We start from the raw sequence: 21,776 nt of genomic DNA on the forward strand, positions 1-21,776 counted from the left end.
ACTTTTAGAACAGCGCCGGGCTCGTCAATGGCACTTCTCGTTATAAACAGTCACTGGTTTTGGTAACTTAGCAACAATAAACACTTATCGAAGCGCCGAGATGAGGAGGTTTTGGGCGCTCTGGCTGTAAAAAACGCATTTGGTGGACACAGCACCTTATGGTCTGGTTTATGGCATTCTCTCACAGGAGTGTAATAATAGTGGTCCAGGTACAAATTGTTAACACAATATGTCCTTTGAATGCTTTACAAATGTTGTAGTTACAAATCTATGTTAAGCCTGCAAATCTCATACAGTTACAGATCTGTTTGTAACTTGATGCTTCCTTGCAGAATAGAATAACCAATGGTGATGCTCAGATTTGTGTTGGACAACTTTGGATATGTAAAGCATTGGCTTGTAGCCTAACTGTATAATTTTTTGTAATGTTAAAATATTTGTAACTTTAAGGTGATTTGTAGCTGCTAAACGTAGTGTAAGTGTAGTGCATATTTAATGACAAGTAGGCCTACTTGTAGGCTACAGATCATTTTCACAGTTACAAATAATTTCTTCAATCTTAAGTGATACACACTTAGCCTACAGAACTTGAGTCTGATTTGATTCCATTAATACAGCAGAGGGAAGCAGAAAATTGACAGTTGTCAGTTCAAGAAAAGGCATGTCACACTGCAACCTGATTATTTCTTCTCTGTAAGACTGTATACACCAGTCAGCCATAACAGTAGCTTAAGTTATGACCACCTGCTTAGCCATGTACAGCTGAAGTTGACTTGACTTGACGTGATTATATGTGTCTTTCTCTACAGTACATCTCTGTGTAAAGCACTTTGAGTGGAGCACTTTGTGGCCTTTTGTGCTAGACAATGTGTTGTATGAATGAATGCTTACTTGCATAAGCTACCACACACACACACACACACACACACACACACACACACACACACACACCATAGTGCACACACAAGTCACACAACACCACTACAGTGCAGTCATGTGCTGTCACGTTACCATCTTGTAGCTCTCAGTTGTCAATCCAATGAAGTTAAGAAGGTTTTGGCTGGCATATACCTCACCTGTATGCATCTGCCACTGTCTGCGCCACAGTAACAAGTCACATTGCAAATGGGGACCATTCCCTGGTTGGTGTCACGGCCGACTAGTCCATGCTGGGTCTGCCTCACTCTACCTGGCTTGTTTTTTTTAATGTCTTTCTGTCTCTCTCCCTACTGGTCTGCAGGGGGAGTTGTTTTAAGGTTAGCTTGACGGTTATGGGCTGCTGATTGGAGGAAGAATAAAGGCAGTTCCTCCGTGGTGGCTCGGCCGCTGGCTGGTCTACTGCTGCTCTGGCCTTCGGTCATTGGGGGGCAGCCTGTTCTCTCCTCTCCCTGCACCTCTACTTTTACACTGCTTTACATTGCTGACATGCACCACACTTACAGTATGATTTGACTTAGGCACGAACTGACAACTTAGCCGTTAACGTTTATTTAATAAATTATTGTTTGAAACGTCTAATCGATGAGGTCTCCCCAATGTCATTCCTGCCCTGAGCCAGGTAATTGTGACAGAAGAGACACTGAACCAAGGTCTCAGCTTAGTGTACTAGGAAGATAACCCACAACACTGACCAAAAAGACTAGAGGTGTTGTGCACAAGACAACTGGATTGTTGTTCTCCTATAGTTCAGAAGTTGTGCTCTCCCTTTTGGGGAGTACTACTGTAATGGTACATAATGGTGGCGTACTACTACTACACATGGAATGGTGGGATGATCTATGTAACTAAGTGCATTGGGAATCTACGAAGTGAAACTTGTATCAGTTCAATCAACAAAGCAATCCTTTTGTGATCCAGGGTTCACAGCTGTAATTCACACAGACATGTCTGTCAAAATGTTTATCATGCCCCCTAGACTTGCGAACACAGTGTCTCTTTAGTATTCAGTTTATTTTCAATAATGGTCAAGTCATATGTACAATCGGAATGGATACAATACATGTTCCCTTATCTATAAAACGGTCAGAATTTGACTGCAATGGTGGTTGTTGCTCAAATGATTACAGAAGGATCTGCAAAAAAACATGGAATGTGTTCATGGATAGCAAGCTTAAATAGTCTGCATAGAAATTGAACCCAAACACATTGCACAATTTAAAAGAAGCATATTTCATGCAAAGTGTCCTGCATAGGCCAATTTACACATATTAAACATATCCCATATAAATTGGCCTTGTCCATCCCTGTGCCTAGCAAAAGCTGTGATGTGTTTGAAGAATACTGCTTGAGACCAATAAATACTCTATGCATAAGTGTGCATTCTGAAAGTGCTCCCTACATTTTTTTTTAACAAATCACGTCATTTCAGTGTGATATAAGAAACATATGCATTTGATATGTGAATCTAAAAACCCATAATTACACATTTACAATTATAAGTGATATATGAGCGGCCTTCGGGAATATTTGTTGGTGCTGATCATTCATTTTTGTCTAGAGATATAAAACTTAATTGGAAAGTGAACAGGATAGACTGCCATATATTATTACATCAAAAACTCATATTATGAAATTATGTACATTTTTTTCATCTGTGTGCTCGTTGACTTTTGTGCATGTTTGTGTGAATGTGTATGTGTGTTTCGGTCACAGTCTGTGCCAACAGGTAGCTTAATTTGATATAGAACTACAAACCCAAATACTATTCTTATGGCTTGTGGCCAATGGTTACTGGATATTAAAAGTTGATGCAAAGAAATTAAACATGTAAGCAAACAAACAAACAAACAAACATACATTCAAGTGACTGATCAACACCATACCATAACATGAAGCAAATTTAGTCATCCTGCAAGCTTCGGAAACTGAGTGTGAAATTTTGCATTCATTGTTGTGACAGAAGGCTCCTGGTTGCATACAGTATGCCTCTGTGGAGTGCACCATATACCAACTTCAAAGTGGGTTGTGTCATGAATATAAATATAATTGACAGTAAATACACATTTATAGATAAATATATTCCTTTCACTGGCATTGTCAGCGCTAATATACAGTTTCCGAGGACATGTCATATGCCTCCTAAGACAAAGACACACTCGTTCTCCTCCTTTAGATTCACTTGTCCTTGTGGTTTGTGCATTGCCATCACCTCCCGTGTTATTGTAGCATTGTCTCCTCATATCTTTATGTCTTCTTTTGGTATCACTAGATCAGTCATTTTATGCCCTCTTCTTGTCCCAGATCACAGCAGCGCCCGCAGCAGCAGCAGAATCAGCATTTTGGGCTGCCTGCTGGTTTGCCATAGCTGCTCTCAAAGTGTGTCCTCAGGTGGGAAAACACAGTCAGCAGTCTCTTTCTTGCTTTCATGAAAATCCTTTGAAGACATAATTCCACCAGCATCACTGGATACAATACTACATTATGGGCATTTATAGGTAGACTCCCATAGCTGTGTTGTTTTAGCCTCTGATGTTTTATTTGGGCGTGGTGTCTGCTCTCAGTGTCCTGATGACCTGTGACCCCGTGTTAGGGGCTGTAGAAGAGGAGAGCGGTGTCTTTGTGTTTAAGTACAAAAGAGTAGAAGACCTCTGCAGTGGCGTCCACAGTGAGATGTTGGTGTCCACGCATGCATTGTGCGTGAACACTGAGTGAGTAATTGTGTGAAGTCTCGTGCTTGGTCAGGCTAGGGGAGGCCAGAGGTCTCGTGCTCAGATGGACACGGGACAGCTGATGACTTTGTCCTCCAGCATGACAGACACAATGAGGAAGACGAAGTAGAGCAGGAACATGAGGAGGCCCAGAATCTTGCTCATCCTCCACTTGCAGGCGGCGATGGAGATGATGACGAACAGCAGCATGAGGAAGAGCAGGACGATGGCACAGAAGAGCCCGGCACTGCTCACCGACACTGCACTCCAGTCGTTCAAGATCGAAAACAGCAACCAGGGAAACGGCAATCTACAGAAAGGAAACACAGCCGTTAGAATCAATTGGTTGAGGGTTTGGAGAGGGTCACAAAAGTTCAACTATACACACACACACATGCAAACAAGAATGAATACTACCACAGACATGACAAAACTGTGTCTGACATGATAAAACTGCTTGACTTCACGGTAATTTACAATGTCTTGTTCTCATTTTCTGAACTTGACAGGCCTTTTGAGTGACATGTGTTGCAATATTGGACATTTCTTTGCAAACAATTTTTTTTTATCTTCGAGCCACCAAATGTATGAAACACACTTGTACATATAAAAAAAAAAGGTGGTCAATATTGATGAGTGAGTATTAACGGTCAAAATAATGTTCTCCACATAAGTTATTGGGTTTTCATCATTCTGTGCATCTTCCTTACCCAACGGTGATGTCGAATATGTTGGACCCTACAGAGCTTGACACAGCCATGTCTCCAAGACCTTTGCGAGCAACTATGACACTGGTGATTAGGTCAGGGATTGAGGTGCCAGCTGCTAATATAGTCAATCCCATTATCTCTTCTGTAATATAAAAGGTCTCTCCAACCTGTGGATTGGACAAAAGATGTAAAATATATTACTGCAAAAAAGGACATTTAATACAAACATGAGGGGGTTACCAATTACACTAATGCATTTGCAAGCAAAAACACCTGATATTTATAAAAACACCCCCAAAATATAACATTTCACAACACCAAATCACTAGTGTGTTTGTTGTGATATGCATTGTTGTGGCTTAATTTTCAAAACAGTATTTTCAGTTGAGAACAACAATGAAAGCATTGCACCCAGAATGTATATCTCTTGCAGTGTTGACTCTTTGTTTGGATTAAGCAGCGAGAGGACTTTAGAGTGTTCGTCTGCTTGCTAAGAACAGTTAATTGGCTTTACGATAAGAGGATTGTTATAGCATGCCCCTTTTTGAACAAGCTGTCTGATATTCCCGGATACATGACCTCCTGCAATCAATCAAATGTTAGACCGTAGGTCAAAGTGCAATGGAAGTGGTGTGAATTCCAAACAGATGCTGAAATTTATGAGGACAACATATTGTAACAATTAGCTACATTGTTTGTCACTGCATAATGTAGAAACACTTAGGTTTGATGGTAACAGGCTATTAGTGAGGTTGAAACATTGCAAGACACACATTTATGTCTTGCAATGACTACTGAATATTTAATATTTGCATCAATCTGTGCATTCAGTACATTTAACTTAAATTCATCAGTAATGACTAAGCCAACTTCATTAATGGTAGCTGTTGTGACCATTATGGAGTGCTTCTGCTTTGGCTTGTGTGGAATGTCCTTGTCAAATGCTTACCTGGTGAGCCCACCACACCATCAGATAGGAGAAAGCTGCAATCCAACTGATGGACCCAATGAAGGTGATAGGGAAGAACGGCTTTGCAGACTAAAGGACAAATGATGAGGACTCCATTAGAACATAATATCTATCCATAATATTTTCACTGTGTTAATTCCAACATTGTGCTATAATGGACTTTAGTAACAGATTTGTGTTCAGAAACATTTGATTGCGGTTTATTTGAACGTCTAAACCCCCCAAAAGAAGGAATCCATGAGGGGTTGATGTGTGCCTTAGAGACCAATGGACCTTTGAACGAATCATTTTACATCTTTATTGAATATTCATGTCTTGTGCCGTGAAGCACATCCTTTGGACTCTTATCAAACTTATTGGTGACAGTTCACTTTTTGAACCAGTTGCCACAAATGATATGATGCTACTTTAATGCTTCATTAATCTGGCTTGATTTTGATTCTAACCAAACTGTGACCCTGTCTCAAAAGCACAAAATATCTCACATCTCTCCTGACGTCAGGCAAGGTGAGCCATAGAGGGAAGACAATAGGGAAGATGAGGAGGTATGTCACTCTCTTGCGGCAGGTATCTGGCCATGCCAAACTCAGGGGCTTATCTTCGTCTTCCTCCTCCTCCTCCTGGATGATAGATAAATACAAACATGAGTCTGATGAGACCACCTTCCCATCATCATATGACTCTCAATTCAAGCCCTATCACTGAGTTTCAGTTCTGAGTTTAAACTGTAAACTTTGAATATTCCAGATCACTACTCATACACAATTATATAAATTGCCAAATAAACAAAACATTATATTGACCCCTATTACTGCACACCAAAACTCAATTAAACATCATGTAACAGAGGTGCTGAATAGTCAAAACGAGGAATTGATTTTTCTTGTAGACCAGTTTGAAAGTGGCTGAAAACATTTATTTCTTCTCTATAAGGTCCTTTGCACCTTTGTTACCTGGATGAATGAAAAGTCTACTCTCTACCTCAGTCTTAGATGGTGTGAATTGTTCTTGGACAGACTGACATGGACACGGATCTATACAGGGGACCTGTGCACACTGCTGTGAGTCACAGGCAGATCTCCATTTTGTCCTACTGTACATTATTGTTGTTGGAGACATGCTGCTGTACAGTATATAAGAGAAGCACACAGGGCTGGTGTCCTTACCCCTCCGACAGCACTGCCATTCATGGGTGGTGTGACCTCCACTGCAACATTCGAGCTGTTTGGGAGATTTTTGTCTGCAGAGGAGGGAAATATATATAGTTGAGGATGCTGGACTGATTCTTTTTCAAATGTTATTAACACAAACATTAACATTAATGTTTAAAATAATATTAATGTGCAGAAGAGAAAAAAAGGATAGTCAAGATAGTACCAACCCCCATTGGCTTCATCCTCGCCTTTCTTCTTTGCAATATTACGCATAGCAACAACTTTCTCTTTGAATCTCCCTGAAAAAGTAGAATAATCAGTGTCTGGGCACAAAAAAAGAGAGGCGCGTGAAAATCCATTCAGCCACAACACAACAGAAAAGATGCTTTGTCATGATACGATCAGGCTAGCATGTCATATGGTGCATTCTGTTTGTTATGTAACATGGATGGACAATCTCACATGTCTAATAGGTCTACACAAGGTTCAGTTGACAGGCATTGATTGGCTTAGGAATGTTCCCAGCAAGATCTGAGATCCTTAAATAGTGACCAGGCTGCTCTTAACACACTCAGAAACATGCAAACACACTGACCACACATAGCTAACACTTTCCGCCATTATCAACAACCATTTGTGTATGAGCACACCTTTTGGCTTAGTTCTGTTTACTATAAGCCACAAGTTGTTTTTCGACTACTGTTCTTGAACTATTAAAATCTCCAAATATGTATGTTGGTCAATGTGTACAACATAGATACTGTATGATTCAGGACCATACACTGTATCCGTGGTCTCTTCTGCACTTGATAGACAGGCACACATTAATAAAGCACACTTGGATATATCACTATTAGTCTACGTAAAAAAAAATGTTAGACAGCAACTCTCAAGACAGTGACATTAATCTTGCCCAAGCCTCAGCACGATCCAACCAAACCATTTTCTAGAAGCCCCATTGTGTCTTCCCATCCGTGCCACTGGGTGGGAATGGGCCACTGTGTACCTTCACTGAGTGGGTCCAGCGTGTGGATCATGAGCTGGAAGATGCTGTGTCTCATCAGGGTGTTGTGCAGTGATGCTGAGCTTCCTCCTCTCTGCAGGCGAGGCTTAGCCTGTGGGCAGTCAGCAGGCCACATCAGCACCAGTGTCCACAGCAATCAGTTTAGCTTTCCCATTCATGGTGTTATGCTCACATCGTTATTCAGAGTGGTAGCTAAGCCGACTATGTCAGATGCTAACTACAGTAGCTGTGGGCATTGGCCTCAATTCATTAGCATGCATTCATTCTGTACAAAATGCATGATATTCTTAAACCCTACTTTACTTTGAATATAAGTAATTGCTATCATCTTCACATGGCAAACAGACATTACAAAGTATAAGTTATGCCATCCTCCTTCAGCTGAACATCTAGGGATACTTGCACAAAAGCAGAAATGATTGAAAATGGCACAAGATCTAGCATAATAGAAAATATATACGTAGATTCCACTTTCAGGTAAGGTTGGGTTGCAAAGTTTCATGTCAAACAAATATTTAAGAGTTAAAAATATACTAGAAAAGAAACAAAATGAACATACCGATAACTTGTTTTCATCAGGATCGGGTTCTGCCTTTAGAGGAGAGAACAGAAAACTGTGAGCATAATCATTTTGTGTTACTGACTGTGTAGCTATATGCATTGCTGCTGTCACGACAGGGGAGGAGATCAACTATGCAGGTCATAATGAAAGCAGTCTGGCATAGGCCTCTACTATGGGCAAAGCAGAGGAGAACCCTCGGTCATCTTATTGGCTGGTTATAACTCCATTAATGCACACATTAGAACATGTTACAATAAAGACGGTGTCTGCAGACTAGTCTCACACAGACACTCAAATGACCACATTTCAAACGATCAAATCCTTCAATTTGCTCCCTCTCTGTGCTGAAGATGTTGTATGATACGGGTGGCTGTTTCAGTGCCTGGTTGAAATGAAAGGTTACCTGCAGTTCACTGTTAGAGAAAAGGGGCCTGAAGAGCTTGCTATTGGTGGTATCAAGTAAACCATGTCCTGTTCATCAGAATAATATTTTTTACATCTAAATAGTGGAAACTATAAATCATTTTAATTCTACCAAGGCACTGAAACCTCCCTCAAGAATGACTCTTTTTTTTATCTGTTCAGTTCTGTGAGTGTACACGAAATGATTTGACACAGTGATAAACCAGTGACAAAACCTGGTTCAGTAACTGAGTCTGCAGACACTGGCATTTGCTTTGAAGAGGGCTTACTGAGCAAGGACACGCCAGCATCGTTCACAGGACATATACAGTACTTGTCAGTTTTTAAAATCTGCCACAAGAAACAGACAATTGCTGTGTTCTTCTGAACGTAAATGTGGATACAGTATGATACCATAGCAAGCAGTATTTTTGTTGGTGAGATGTAACTTGTGGGAAATAAAGCTTTTCCATGTTTACAGAAAAAAAGTGTTTGAGTTTGGAGCGAGGCAAATGATCTCAGACAGACATATCTCCTGTAGGCTCATTTGATCGAGACGGACCAGCACAAAAGCTCAAATAGTGCAATCAAGGAGATTTGAGTTAACTGCAATATATGTAGATAATACCAATTCATGACAAAATGAGTGACTGTACCTCCATGTTCAATAGTAACTTGATGATGTAAGTGCAATGTAAACTATGGCAATGTTATGTTACGGAGAGGTTATCAACAAAACTGAGTAAAAAGAGGAGATTTTGAATTATAATACTAATTTGGCTTGTGAACAAGACTAAATGATCAGTCCAATTGAATTGAGAAGTGTGATGTGTTGGATATGGATAAGGAGCAGCACTCAATCAGACACAAACACAAAAGCAACTTGTCTCTAGATCAAAGGTACTAATGTTTTGCTCTAGAACATAACAGATATATTGTGGAAAGACTGCTTTTGAACACACACAAAACACATAGCAGGAAGGTGATGCATCAGTAAAAAAACACGAATGGAAAGTGTTTAAATGTGCATGTGTGTTCAAATGTAAACATATTTTACTTTTCTTCTAATGTTACTAAATCCATTCTTCCTTTTGATCTCTATCCATTTGTCTGTGGACAGCTTTGGTATTCTCCAATAAAAGATTCTTGGCTAGCCAGAATAATCTGATTCACTTTGGACTCAAAAAAAAAAAGTCAGCTTTCATTGTCAAAAGGCATGCATACACGGAGGTTCAAATTGACACCTTGATGTCAAGTGTGCGGGTACTTGCGGCCAAAAATAGGTTGGCATGGGAACCTGAGCACAGGCAGGGTAATTGAGTCTAATCACCGCCATGTCCTGTGGCAGCTTAAGGACGCTGCACGTTTCTCGCTGACCCTAAGCTCTGCGCTCCTCCCTCACTGCTGCGAGTTACGCCACTCACGTTTGAGGAGCTCTCGCACCTCCCTCCCTCCCTCTCCCTCCCTCTCCCTCTCGCCACACCTTCCCGTAAGCTGATTGGTGAGTCTTAGCTTAAACACAGAAAGTAGAGACAAAGCCTGTGCTAGAGCAGCAGCGATGACAACGTGATCAGAGACTGGACCAACTAAAGACAATAAAGATCTCTCATTTTACTGCACCCATGGGGAATGGACACGCCATTGTGAGATGACTTGGAAAGTCTCCAGGGGATCATATCTCCCAATAGGGCTTACAATTACTGTGAACTAAAGCAAAGGATAACACGATTCCTCTCTTGGGCATGATCTAAATACACCGTAAGCCAACTAGCAAGGGGCTGCTATCTTACTCCCCATAATAAGATTAATGCCTTGAAGGATAATTATGTAAATACATCCTGAGCTGGTATCCTGATCTGATTTGTGTTCTCTTCAACAGAATCAATTAGAAACTCTAGCTATTAGGCTGCAGACTGCAGAGGCCCTGCGTAGATGTGCTGTCTGCATGCATGAAGCACAATGCACAATGCATGAGCACAATTTATGTCAGTTATGCAGAAGGGAAACACACTGATTTCCTAATGGGGATATAAAGGAGATCTTTTCCATTAACCATGGCAATAACGTCTACATCACCACACCTTCAGCATTTTAACTGAAATGTAGTAGGCACTGCATTGGAAAACAGCTATTACCACCTGCAGCTTTATGTCAAGGAGTTTCTTTAGCACGGATTGAGATTAAGTGTTTTATCCAGTCACCCTGTTACCTCTATGGTTCTCTGTCAACTCCTCCATCAGTATTTATAATGAGATGTGGAACATACATACACGTCACACTATCAGCCTCTATGTGCATGGTGCCTGCTATAATTCTATCCCACACTGTCTTCCCAGACCACCCATACAGCAACATGTACACTAAAACTCTTACTATAACTAGAAACTCACACAAGAAAGCTTCATATTTTTGATACTTTTATCAATCCTGTCTTCTGTCAGCCTGTTAGTTTCTGATTCCTCACTCTGACCCATTTGAACATCATTCCCTATAGAAGAGACACAATGAATATTCTCACACTGAACCAAAAGTCAGACCTTAAAGCAAATACCTTGCCTTAACAACATTGCATTTAAAAACACTGCCACCAGATAACCTGCATGCTATCTTGTGTGGAAGGAGAGACAGGCCCAACAGATGCGGCATCTTTGAATAAGACATGCAGCTTCTTTAGCGAATGGCCACACTTGGGTGAAAAAGTCCCAGGAGAACTAAAGAGGATTAATGGAGAGGGATAACCGCATTTAGACACGAGTGACTTTCAACCCTGCTGCGTGTGAACTCCCAGAGCAACCCGCCACAACTAAACCTGACGCTTTTCAGACCTTTTTGATCTGCTCACACTTCCAACACACATCTCAAATACCAAATTAGAACACATACCAATAAAGACAAATAACAAAATACTAAAAGAACCTGATTCCACACACTGGAATATAGCTACTGCAACTGTGAATAACAATGGCAAACACCTCAGTTAACACCCTACAGTATGATCCTCAAGACCTTGCATTCTCCTAAATTGTTTCTGGAAAATGTCTACAATAATGTAATGCCTATAACAATACATTCTTCAAAAACTTTGTTTACTGTACATGCCTTTTTCCATTTCAATTTATCTGCGCTCATGGCCACTTTAGACTACAAATGAGACTTTTCTAAAAAAAAACAAGCGAGCCAATATCCAATCATTGCAGCTAAAAACCTAATTGAATATATAGAACCGCTTCATCAATCATATGTGGAATGTATGCAATAGGCCACATATGAGCGCCGCTCTGTTAAGTCACAGGGAGTTTGTTGCCGTCACTCTCGGTAAGCAGTTGATAAGGGATTAAAAGTATTTCTGACTTAGAAACACAAGGATGGAAGACACATTTTCAAACAAATAGTGAGCTCTCATAGTGACAATTCAATCTCAGTTATCTTCTCTATTCTTCAGAGGTCTTGAACTAAACACATCAAACCTCAGCAGGTTGAAATGATTCAGAGGACTACTCTACGTACTTCATGTGAAGTGGGGGTTGTGGTTTGCTGGGGACAGTCAGAGGCACCTGTTTATATATAGGCAAGCTAATTGGATCACAAGCTTGAATTGGGATTACCTCTGAACTAGCCCAGGGAGCATCCAAACATTATAGTTCATGGCTTGTTGGACCACATGAAACCTGCCTCTGCCAACAGCAAGAAATATTTTGTTCAAATGTTTGTTTGCCAAATGTGAGTGTAACTTATTTACTTTTGGCTATCCCCCTTTGAGTGATTGCACAGATCATTGGTTTTCTTTAAAGACAAGTAGTCTTACCAATGCAAGAAGAATGACCATGTCATTCTGATAAAGTATGTGTCTTGAAATGACCTGATCCTACCCATACAAGTGGATAAATAGTGCAAATACAGCAATGCATTTTTATTTGATTGATTATTTTAATTCATACCGATATCCAACGTTTGTACATGGATACTGTACATTTAAAAGTACTGCTTGCTGGAATCATATACTGTATGTTTGTTGCATATGGATGATTTGGAAAATATGGAACAACATCCTTACATGTTCAACAAAAGGATTTTGTTTTTGGCTGTTTCTCCTGCAAGACTACAGTGGGAGTGGGTACAGTATATGTCCCTGATGCTTGCCAGAGGGGATCTCTACTCTGCTGAAACAAGCTGAAACTATTGCATTTCACCTGTGCTCCGTATGACGGATTGCATATAGCATCAGAAAGTAATGAATCGGACTCCAACTGCACAAAAGAAACACAACAGGTTGGACACATCTTTCAGAAGATAATATGCATCACTGTATACTTTAGTTATTGATTTAGTTGCCAATTGTAATGGCTGAGTTCCATTGATTTAGCATGTATGCTTTGCCTCACTTTGATCTCCTGTTTGGTCTGTGCAGTTTGTGAGGTGACATTATGATGACAGTATACGATAAGTAAGCAAGTCATTACACAAGCTTACAGCATGCAGTACAGAACACACAATGTGAAAGGCGTTTGATCTGCAACGTCTGAAGGTCCATATTAGCCTCGGGTCCATCGTGTTGGCAAAATGCTCTGTGATTTTGACCACCCTGACATGTTAAGAACTCTGATAAAAAGAAAAAAAACTGGCTTAATCCTTATCTAGTTATTTAGATAGAACTCTTGAGAGTAACTCTTGGTAGGCTAGTTACAGGGGATTGTGTTATTGTGTGGCTGGTCCGTGTTATTCTGTCTGAGAATATTTGCCATGCAAGCTAAGGTTCTTCCAACTGGGGTTGATATCACATCACGCTTGACCTTACTTCCCACAAGCACTAACAACCTTTTTCAGTCCATATCACTTTGTGAGTTTAGGGGAGATGGAAAAAATGTTGGCTTTTGAATGAATGCCCTTCTCTGATTAACCCAGTAGAACAGGATAGGCACATGCCTGTGTTGGGAAGTGGAGGGGACTAGGGGTACCAGTAGTGTTCCCATCACAAAGGGAGACACTGTTGTGTGTGCTCAATCCTCTGGTAAGACACAATGTTTTTGTTTGTTTGTTCTCACGTGACAGTCAAGAAACATATGCTATAATACGCTGCTGTTTCTCATTTTTAAAGAGGTCAAAATTTGGTCATATGATGGAGCAACTCATTAGCCTCAAAGGTGAAATGTGAATTACTCAAATATGGCATTTCATCCAATTATACTTAGCATTGTTGGTAAAGTGACAGACATATAAAGCAACCCCCAAAACATTTCAGGCCTTCTAAGACAGGCTTACCAGTTTCCAAAAGAAGCCCTGTGACCTGCTGGGAGTAACTTGGAATTGGTGTGGAGGACTGGGATTTGAAAGGGGAGTTAGTGTTCAGCAGGTAAGCTAGTTTCTGGTGGCTCTAGTTAGGCACAGTAAGTAAGTATGGCTAACTGATCTGGCTGGGACCCAAGTCCTTGGGTAGCCTGAAGATCACTGCCTGCACAAAATTAGAGCTTAGTCAGCACATGTGCCTTTTGGGAACTGGCAATGCCAGCACTGCACAGGTGACACCTTAAGACACATCTTTATCCATCAGCACAAGAAGATAGAAGGTTCTGAATAGCATATACCACTATACCCCAGAACTTCATATAGAAAACTATGGTGTAACCTTCATCCCAGAAAGAACCCCTGGGTGTAAGTAAGCCAAGACCACTATTTTTGAGTTCAGTAATTAGTGAAAACTGTGAAGCAATGGCTCCCACCAGTTGGGTAAAACAGAGAGAGTGGAGTGGAGTGGAGATGGACAGAGAAATCATTATTGAAGAACTTCAAGTGCTAAGAGCAGGTGTGACCATGACTTTGCCACTGTTGTGAAATCAACCAGCTGATTGTGCACCCAGAATGTTTCCCTACTGGCTGCAGCATCCCTAAATTCAGATGGTTGACCGTTGACTGATGTGACTCTCACGCCTTCTGAACCCAGGCTCTTCTCCCTTGCTAACCGTTATTGACCACACTCACCTTGGGAGCAGAGTCCAGCTCATCCACCTGGTTCTGGCCCATCAAGCTCTTGACCTTAACTTCAACTGTAGCGTTGAACTTCATAAAGGTCACATAGGAAACGTAGCACATGAGGAGGCCGATGCTTTCAAAATAGGAGATGTAGTTATCCAGGAAGAACACAATGAGCATGATCAGGCCTATAATGTAAAAGGACACATCCCGAAAAAGGGGCCACCAGGTGAGGTTGAGGATCTCCCTGGAGAAGATGGCACACATCCCGATGACAAACAGGATGTTGAAGACGGCCGAGCCCACGATGGTGCCGATGCCCACGTTGCTGTGGGAGACGAAGACCCCGATGACGGAGGTGAATAGCTCTGGAGCGGACCCACCAGCTGCCATGAAGGTGGCCCCGGCCACATCGTCGGAGATCTCCAGCTTCTCCGTGATGACAGTCAGCGCTGGCACGAAAAACTCGTCGCACACGATAGCTAAGGCGATGAACATATACAACATCCCAAACATATGCAGCGCCACCCAGCCTTGCCTCCTTTCCTCCAGGCTGAACAAGTCCGTGGGGTAGTCTCCACCTTCTTCTGACGACCTCATGGCAATGGGATGGTCGTCAGGGGAGGCAGTGGCGTTGGCGTGCTGCTCACTGGAGAGCAGGGTTCTGTGTGGCGCTGTCTCCAACAACAGGCTGGCATCAGACAAGGAGGAGGAAGAGGAGGACGAGGAGGAACCAAAAAACCAGCTCTGGTAAGAGGGCACTACCGTCCACTTCAAGGCACTCCAAGAGAAGAGCACGCACAGCGCTACCAAAGTCAGGACGAATCCAATGAGGCGAGACGGCCGGAGTTTTCTGCGCATGTGAAGCCAATGACTCCTCCTTTTCCGGGGGTCCCAGTGAGCCTCACACTGGGCCATGTCTGTGCGGGCGCGAAGAACCATGATGGGGGAGAGGGGAGAGCTTGTGTGACTCCAACAGTCGTGCCTGCAGGCCTAGGGCCCTGTGCACATGGTGCAGCTGTTTGCTTTTAAATAAAACTGCAGGCGCCTCGGAACCTGACAGGGTCTGGAGTCCCCAAAGGTTTCCTCATAATAGTTCCTGTCAGAGAAAGACAAAGAGAGAAAAGATAAGACATTAAAATCACAGACAACATCTGTACAACTACAAAAGGCATCATGCTTGGTTGCTAGACTATTGGCTATCATCAATCACACAGGGAAACCGACATTTGTTAAAAAAATAAATAAAAATAATATATATATATATATATATATATATATATATATATATATATATATATATTATATATATATACTGTAAATATAAAAAATATATACTCATATCCCTATCCCCAGGGACTGCATCTGGCATGGACAGAATGATTAAAGTATGCAACTACCAATGCCACAACCAAGCCAAATTTGCATTCTGAAATGTGCAGAAAAATGAATATGTCAGGTCAATATTCCAATATATTGCATATTCAATACAATGCGTAATCATAATATTACTTGCTTAGCTAACCTCACTAAAATCCACTTGTGCACATCACTCAGTTTGTTTGTGTACTTTTGTCATGATCTGATGAGGTCATCTTCTCATTCTGCTTTTTATCTGCCACCATCTTTGTAACATGTTATAAAACATCTATAAAGGCTTATAGCATATTATTTGAGATTATTCTGCTCAACGGCCATGATCAGATTGGCCTGCAGTACTGGAGAGGCTTAGTCCTTGGTGGCTACTGGCCTACGATTGGCCAGCACTAGCCATATGGCAAGTCACATGGCAATGATACAAAAAACACACAGCATCAACATACTATACCCCCCACAGTGTTCAGTATACAGTGTTTTCTGATCTACTGATTATTTTGTGGCCTACTGGGAACAGCTGATTTTACAGCACTGCCACAGAACTGATAGGAATTAAGTCGGAACGGCATCTTTTCATACATGAGATTAGCCACCATTTTCTCAGAGTTCAATTCTAGAGTAGGGTGGCCATTCTATGCTGGCAACATTTTATGCTTCTTCTGCATGAATAAGTCTGCATATCATTAGTAACTGGAATTCAAGCAGACACAGCTCTGACCATGCATGGACTCACAGATAAAACAAATCTAGAGTAAAGCTTGTAAATCTAGAGTTTATCCATGACTGTTTAATCTTGTGTGAGTTGTATGGCCTATGACATACAGAACGGTAAAACAATGACACCCAATCTAAACAGCTACAGTACTACAGTAGCCCAATGTAGGTTGGATCCTTAAATTAAACCTATCAGTTAGCAGTCAGTGGTAACCTCAAGGTGAACGGTTGAGTAGCCTAAACCTGTTAGGACAGGAGCAGGTGCATAGTCCTCAGCCTCGTGACTATAGTTTAGTAGCCTACTCAGCATAACCAGTTCTTTCTGCAGATCACTGAATACAGTATCAAGTACTCCATATCCAGTGCATGCACACTAACTACTTGTTATGAAAGGGAAACATCATGGTAACTCAAATAGACTACTCACTCTCACAGTAAAAGCACCTCTGAATACATTCATCCATTCTCATAATAACCAATTCCATCCAGGTAGACCATAATTCTAGGCAGTTAAGGCTAATTTTACTTGTTTCCAAATTGTTATTTGTGTTTTCTTATTTTACGGTTTTCTTATTTTGTTTACGGCAATTGTGAAGTTCCAAAAACATGTTATAGGCCTAGGCTAGGCTATTATTTGACCTAAATTGATAATATATAGCCTACCACCATGAAGTAAAAATAAGGAAATTGTTCCCCAAACAAGTCATTTTAAAAACGTCTTCAGTGGAAGGCTAAAGGCGATGGGGTTTAGGATAAGAAGGTTTAAGGCGCATCCTAACACGAGACTTACTTTCACATTGAGCCTTGACTGCTCTCCCCCCCAACCACACTTTGCTGCCTCACTGCGTTTTTATTCGACTATAATAATTGCAATAATTTGCCCACGTACAGTTTAAGTGCTTCGAATTCATTTCAGCGAATTAATATAGGCTAATGATTTGTTTTGTCATGTAAGCTAGGACTATTACAAAGTATGAATGGTTATGCTCCCCTTCATTCTGCAGCAATATGGCAAATAATACGCGGCCTCCAGGCTAAACCAACATTTAACAGTATGCAACACATACAATGCAACACTACAAAACTAAGAAATGATCCAAAACAATTTGTATAAAGTTAGATTGAAGTTATCACTGCCTTGTACACTGTGCGTAATTGTCAAATTCCCACATTTACAGACATTGAATTCAAACGAAAACTGAGGCATAACATGAATCACTATCTCTACGTCTATACATCTATCAAGCTACACAAATATTGTACACAATGTTTTGAACCTCGTTTGAAGATGCGAGCCAGGGGGGATTCCAGTCTGGCGTTCAGTCAAGTCAACGGTTAAAAAGGCGCATCTAAACGTTCGAAAAGTGAGGGAAAGTAAAGGAAAACCAAATCGAATGTTTACCGCTGTGTTCGTCCTGTCGATGAGGGTGAAGTCCGAAGCCAGGGAATTATCAGCGAACGCAAATCTCACCGTCTGCCTGTGCGTGCTTAGAGATCAAATGTGAGGTTGCCACACGGTGCTTAGCGAGGTACAGGGAGGAGCTGGTGATGACCGTATTACACCTCTTCCCCCACCCATCTGTCCTATCCCAGAGAGCACGCCTGCTCTACCTAGGCCATGTTATAGATGGGTAGAGGAGAGGAGCTCTCTGCATTATATCACTATCAAGAACCATGACTGGGAAAGTCAAATAATCCACCAGTCCACACATGCCTGTGGTGTGCTTATGTTGCCAGCAACTTACAAGTAAAGATCTACTTGTTATTTGACAACTAATTGTGTGAAGTAAGGTAATAAAAACGATTCCTCTTTCAAAACACATATTATAGGCCTATAAAATATGTTTAACATCATATATTGTGGAGATGCATTGTGAGTCCTCTATATGTAGTGCATGGCTTTATGCACACAGTTCAGTTGACTGAGGTTGCAGAGAGATTGTCTGGGACAGATTCAGCTGATTTCCTTACACAAGCTGTCATTGGGTTAAAATGCTAATCTATGAATCAGTGCTGTGACAGTGACTCCATGGACTTCCCAGACACTTTGTTCCCCCGCAATGATGGAACTCAACCCCAGGGCCACTGTGCTCGGCCACTTAAAGGAGCTTGACCTTCCCACTGACTCTTCGGGAGGGTCATGCCTAAGTTTAGACAGAAGGTCCTAAGCCAAGTCAGACATTATGCAACCAGTCAGTCAGTCTGGCTTCACCATGCAAGAGAAATTTTCCTCCGCAGATTTAATTTGAATCTCACACCTGAATTAAAACACATGAAAATGCATCTCGGGACCCTGGGAACATGAGTCTGCAATCCACAAGGAGAAATGACACGATGCTTGTTAATCCACTGGTATAGATTGATAGATTAATGCAGTTTTGTCAAAGAGAAGATTAGGAGCAGTAAGTGCTAAATCTGCTGCCTGCCTGCCTGTCTGTTAATAGCTGCCAATGCGAAGAGTGTGGGACCTGACTCGGCTGAGGACATTCAAGCTTATCTTGGTCACTGTACTCAGTTCTCTTTTTACCTTTCGCTGTAAAGGTCTTTCTTGATACAGGGCAGGAAACAATAGAGATAGCTGACCAGAGTCTGAGAAACATCTGAAGAAAGAGGGCACTAAGACTTCACTTCACTTATAACAATTGCAGTTTACTGCCTTGGGAAGGACTCTTTTTGTCCTTGACAAGGACTGTGGAAACATGTTCATTGTGAAAGTGGTAAATAAATGAAAACGGAACTGCATATCAAAACAAATGTACACCATTTTCCATTGCATGCAATATGTACTATGTGTGCACAGCCCAAGTCCTACCTCTTTGTGTGTGTCATACATTGTGTCATTTCCTGCCACACTGGGGGTCTAAACTTCATGCTGTTAAAAGTTTAAAAAAATCAGATCTACTTAATTCAATCATAAAGAGTATATATTATCTCAAATTAATTGCAGAATTTATTTACTTGCAAATGCACCACAAAACAATGCAATGACTGTCAAACACTAGTAACTACAAATTCACAGGGCAAATAAGTCAAATGAGCAGACCTCAACTTCCCCCCGGACTGGGAGTAGATACCTACTGTGCTGTTGCACCTATAGCCCTTGGAAAGCACCAAGGCTCACAGGCCCATCTGTCATAATACCCCTCAGATCAATGGCAGAGAGAGAGAGGGAGAGAGAGACACAGAGAGAGAGACAGAGAGAGAGAGAGAGCACAGTCCTTAATCCCCAACACAGTTGTTCAGTGCACCATACCGAGCACGAAGAGGAGAATTAAAATAACAGGTCAAAAGTGCATGCACCATGCTTCATGCTTCAACATCCATGTGTGAACTGAACTGAAACAGAACTTGGATGTAAATGTAGTTCCGGTTAAAAATGACAGAAAGGAGGGGGGTGGGGGATGGGGGGGCGGTGGTAATTGTATGAAGAAGTCACAGTGGTGTCTGTTATCTAAACATGCTATTGCAGATAGTTCTTCACACTCCTCCTTAGCACTGTATGCTTGATGCACTGAATATACAGTATATAATAACACGTCTGTCATTCTGGGAAAATGACTGGGAGAGAGGAATAAAGAGCAAGAGAGAGAGAGAGAGAGAGAGAGAGAGAGAAAGGCTGAGAGATACAGGGGAAGCAGATAACAGAGGAACCACTTGTGGTGGGATCTCTCTGCGGGAGGCCATGGATTTGTCACTGACCAATGTGCCTTGCTCAGCAGCAACTTTGATCTCAAGGAGAAAGTGATGGAGATATCAGGTCCAGAAGATGAGGCCTAATCCCATTTTAATCGTGGCAGGATTTAAGAGAGGCGGGCAGAGGCTCTAAATCTCACCAGATTAGCACAGCCAAGGAGGTGGAGGTTGCATAAGCTAGTGCACACGAGGTGATGCAGGCAGGCATGGGCTGCAGCATGGGCTGCTGAGGTGAAAAAACTAGGCTCCTGTCCAAAACTGGTCATTTGAGACCTGACCAGTATTTTATTAGAGTGCGCCATAAATCAATCTGCCGCTAACAGAGACAAAAGCATGAGATTACCAATCTGCCAGGAGTTGAATTGCACCAAGGCCAAGCCATTGAATGTGGTGCCAAGCCATTGAATAGTAACATTTTAAACTTAATTCTGTGCTCCACAGGTAGCAAGTGCAGATGAGCCAACGCAGGACTTATGTGCTCACGATTCTTAGACCCACTTCATATAGCACAGAGTTCCCCAGGCCACATCAGGCCCACAAGAACCAAATGAGTGTGGCCCACGCCGCCAAACACACACACATGTAACTTTACTGTAACATGCAAGCTGTAAAAACATATTCAGATCAAAACAACACCAGAATTGATCCTTCTCTTTTCATGGTGTTAACATATAATCATGGCAGGTTTGTAGCCTAAGGATTTATCTTAGCCAGGATTTAGCTATCTTCAACCAGTGAATTCCAGCTGATTTTAATCGTGCCTTTTGATAGCAGCTATATGTGTGTGTGTGTGTGTGTGTGTGTGTGTGTAAAAGTCAAGCAAGCTGAAGAATTAATCAAATAAACAAACATCTCATTTTGTAAACATGACAGCCTACATTCCATGGTTCAATAACTTGTTATCTAACATTTTCTAGGTAACAAGTGCAGAATAAAGCTGAAGGATTTGGGTATAGCAACAATGAAATCTACTCTAACCTAGCAAACTATTCAACAGTATCCATTCTAAAATATTTATTAATCTCATTATCCCTGAACACACGATGACACCGTCCTTTTTCTATACTAGAATAATTTCAGTATCAGTATCAAGATAATTTGGGCAGGTATCATATTGTCACAATGTTGGTAATTGGCTTTCAGAGTAATTGAAAAGGTTCAGTAAATGAAAATGTTTTTGGACACAGAGTGGCGTGACCAACTGAGGAAGCTGCTCATGCTGGTGTGACCAGCCTGTCTTGTGGGATACAGCTGGTGTAAGATGGTCATGCTGGTGACCAGCCTGCCAAGCTTGACATTGTTGGTGTAAGATGGTCATGCTGGTTAGCTAGAATGACCAACAAGGTGGCATGGCCAGTAAAAAACAGCCATGTAGACCAGCAACACCAACTAAAATGACCAGCTAGAGGTGGTACGACAAGCAAAACCAACTGAATTACCATCTGAAGGTATGTTTCCGCAAGAGTTTTACTGGTCTTGCTGGTCAACCATCATAGGGTGGTCAAACAAGCTGTTAACAAGCCAGTCAACCAGCAAACCACCGATCAGGCTGGGTT

General features: G+C 41.6%; 1 protein-coding gene across 2 annotated transcripts; it reads right to left on the bottom strand.

The window, feature by feature from the left end:
• Positions 1-2,009: 2,009 nt before the first annotated feature.
• Positions 2,010-18,230, bottom strand: slc24a2 (solute carrier family 24 member 2). Of its 2 annotated transcripts, none has more exons than XM_062523735.1 (10): positions 17,930-18,230; positions 14,446-15,535; positions 8,065-8,097; positions 7,488-7,596; positions 6,709-6,804; positions 6,494-6,567; positions 5,813-5,947; positions 5,307-5,396; positions 4,358-4,524; positions 2,010-3,957 (listed from the first exon to the last, which is right to left on the bottom strand). In XM_062523735.1, the coding sequence occupies exons 2-10, from the start codon at positions 15,376-15,378 to the stop codon at positions 3,708-3,710; spliced, it is 1,887 nt and encodes a 628-aa protein (XP_062379719.1). In that variant the 5' UTR covers positions 15,379-15,535; positions 17,930-18,230; the 3' UTR covers positions 2,010-3,707. The 2 variants fall into 2 exon arrangements, with proteins under 2 accessions (XP_062379719.1, XP_062379712.1); XM_062523728.1 differs by having other exon boundaries at positions 17,805-18,230.
• Between the last annotated feature and the right edge of the window lie 3,546 nt (positions 18,231-21,776).

The sequence above is a fragment of the Sardina pilchardus genome, chromosome 2 (assembly GCF_963854185.1).
Source record: "Sardina pilchardus chromosome 2, fSarPil1.1, whole genome shotgun sequence".
Taxonomy (NCBI): Eukaryota; Metazoa; Chordata; class Actinopteri; order Clupeiformes; family Clupeidae; genus Sardina; species Sardina pilchardus.

Bases quoted from the DNA above. Each gene is read 5' to 3' on its own strand.
- slc24a2 (XM_062523735.1), bottom strand. From the start codon at position 15,378: ATGGTTCTTCGCGCCCGCACAGACATGGCCCAGTGTGAGGCTCACTGG. The intron at 5,948-6,493 runs GTAAGGACACCA...TCTATCATCCAG, and splicing joins ATGGCAGTGCTGTCGGAGGG to GAGGAGGAGGAGGAAGACGA. The intron at 5,397-5,812 runs GTGAGATATTTT...TTTGTCCTTTAG, and splicing joins TGCCTGACGTCAGGAGAGAT to TCTGCAAAGCCGTTCTTCCC.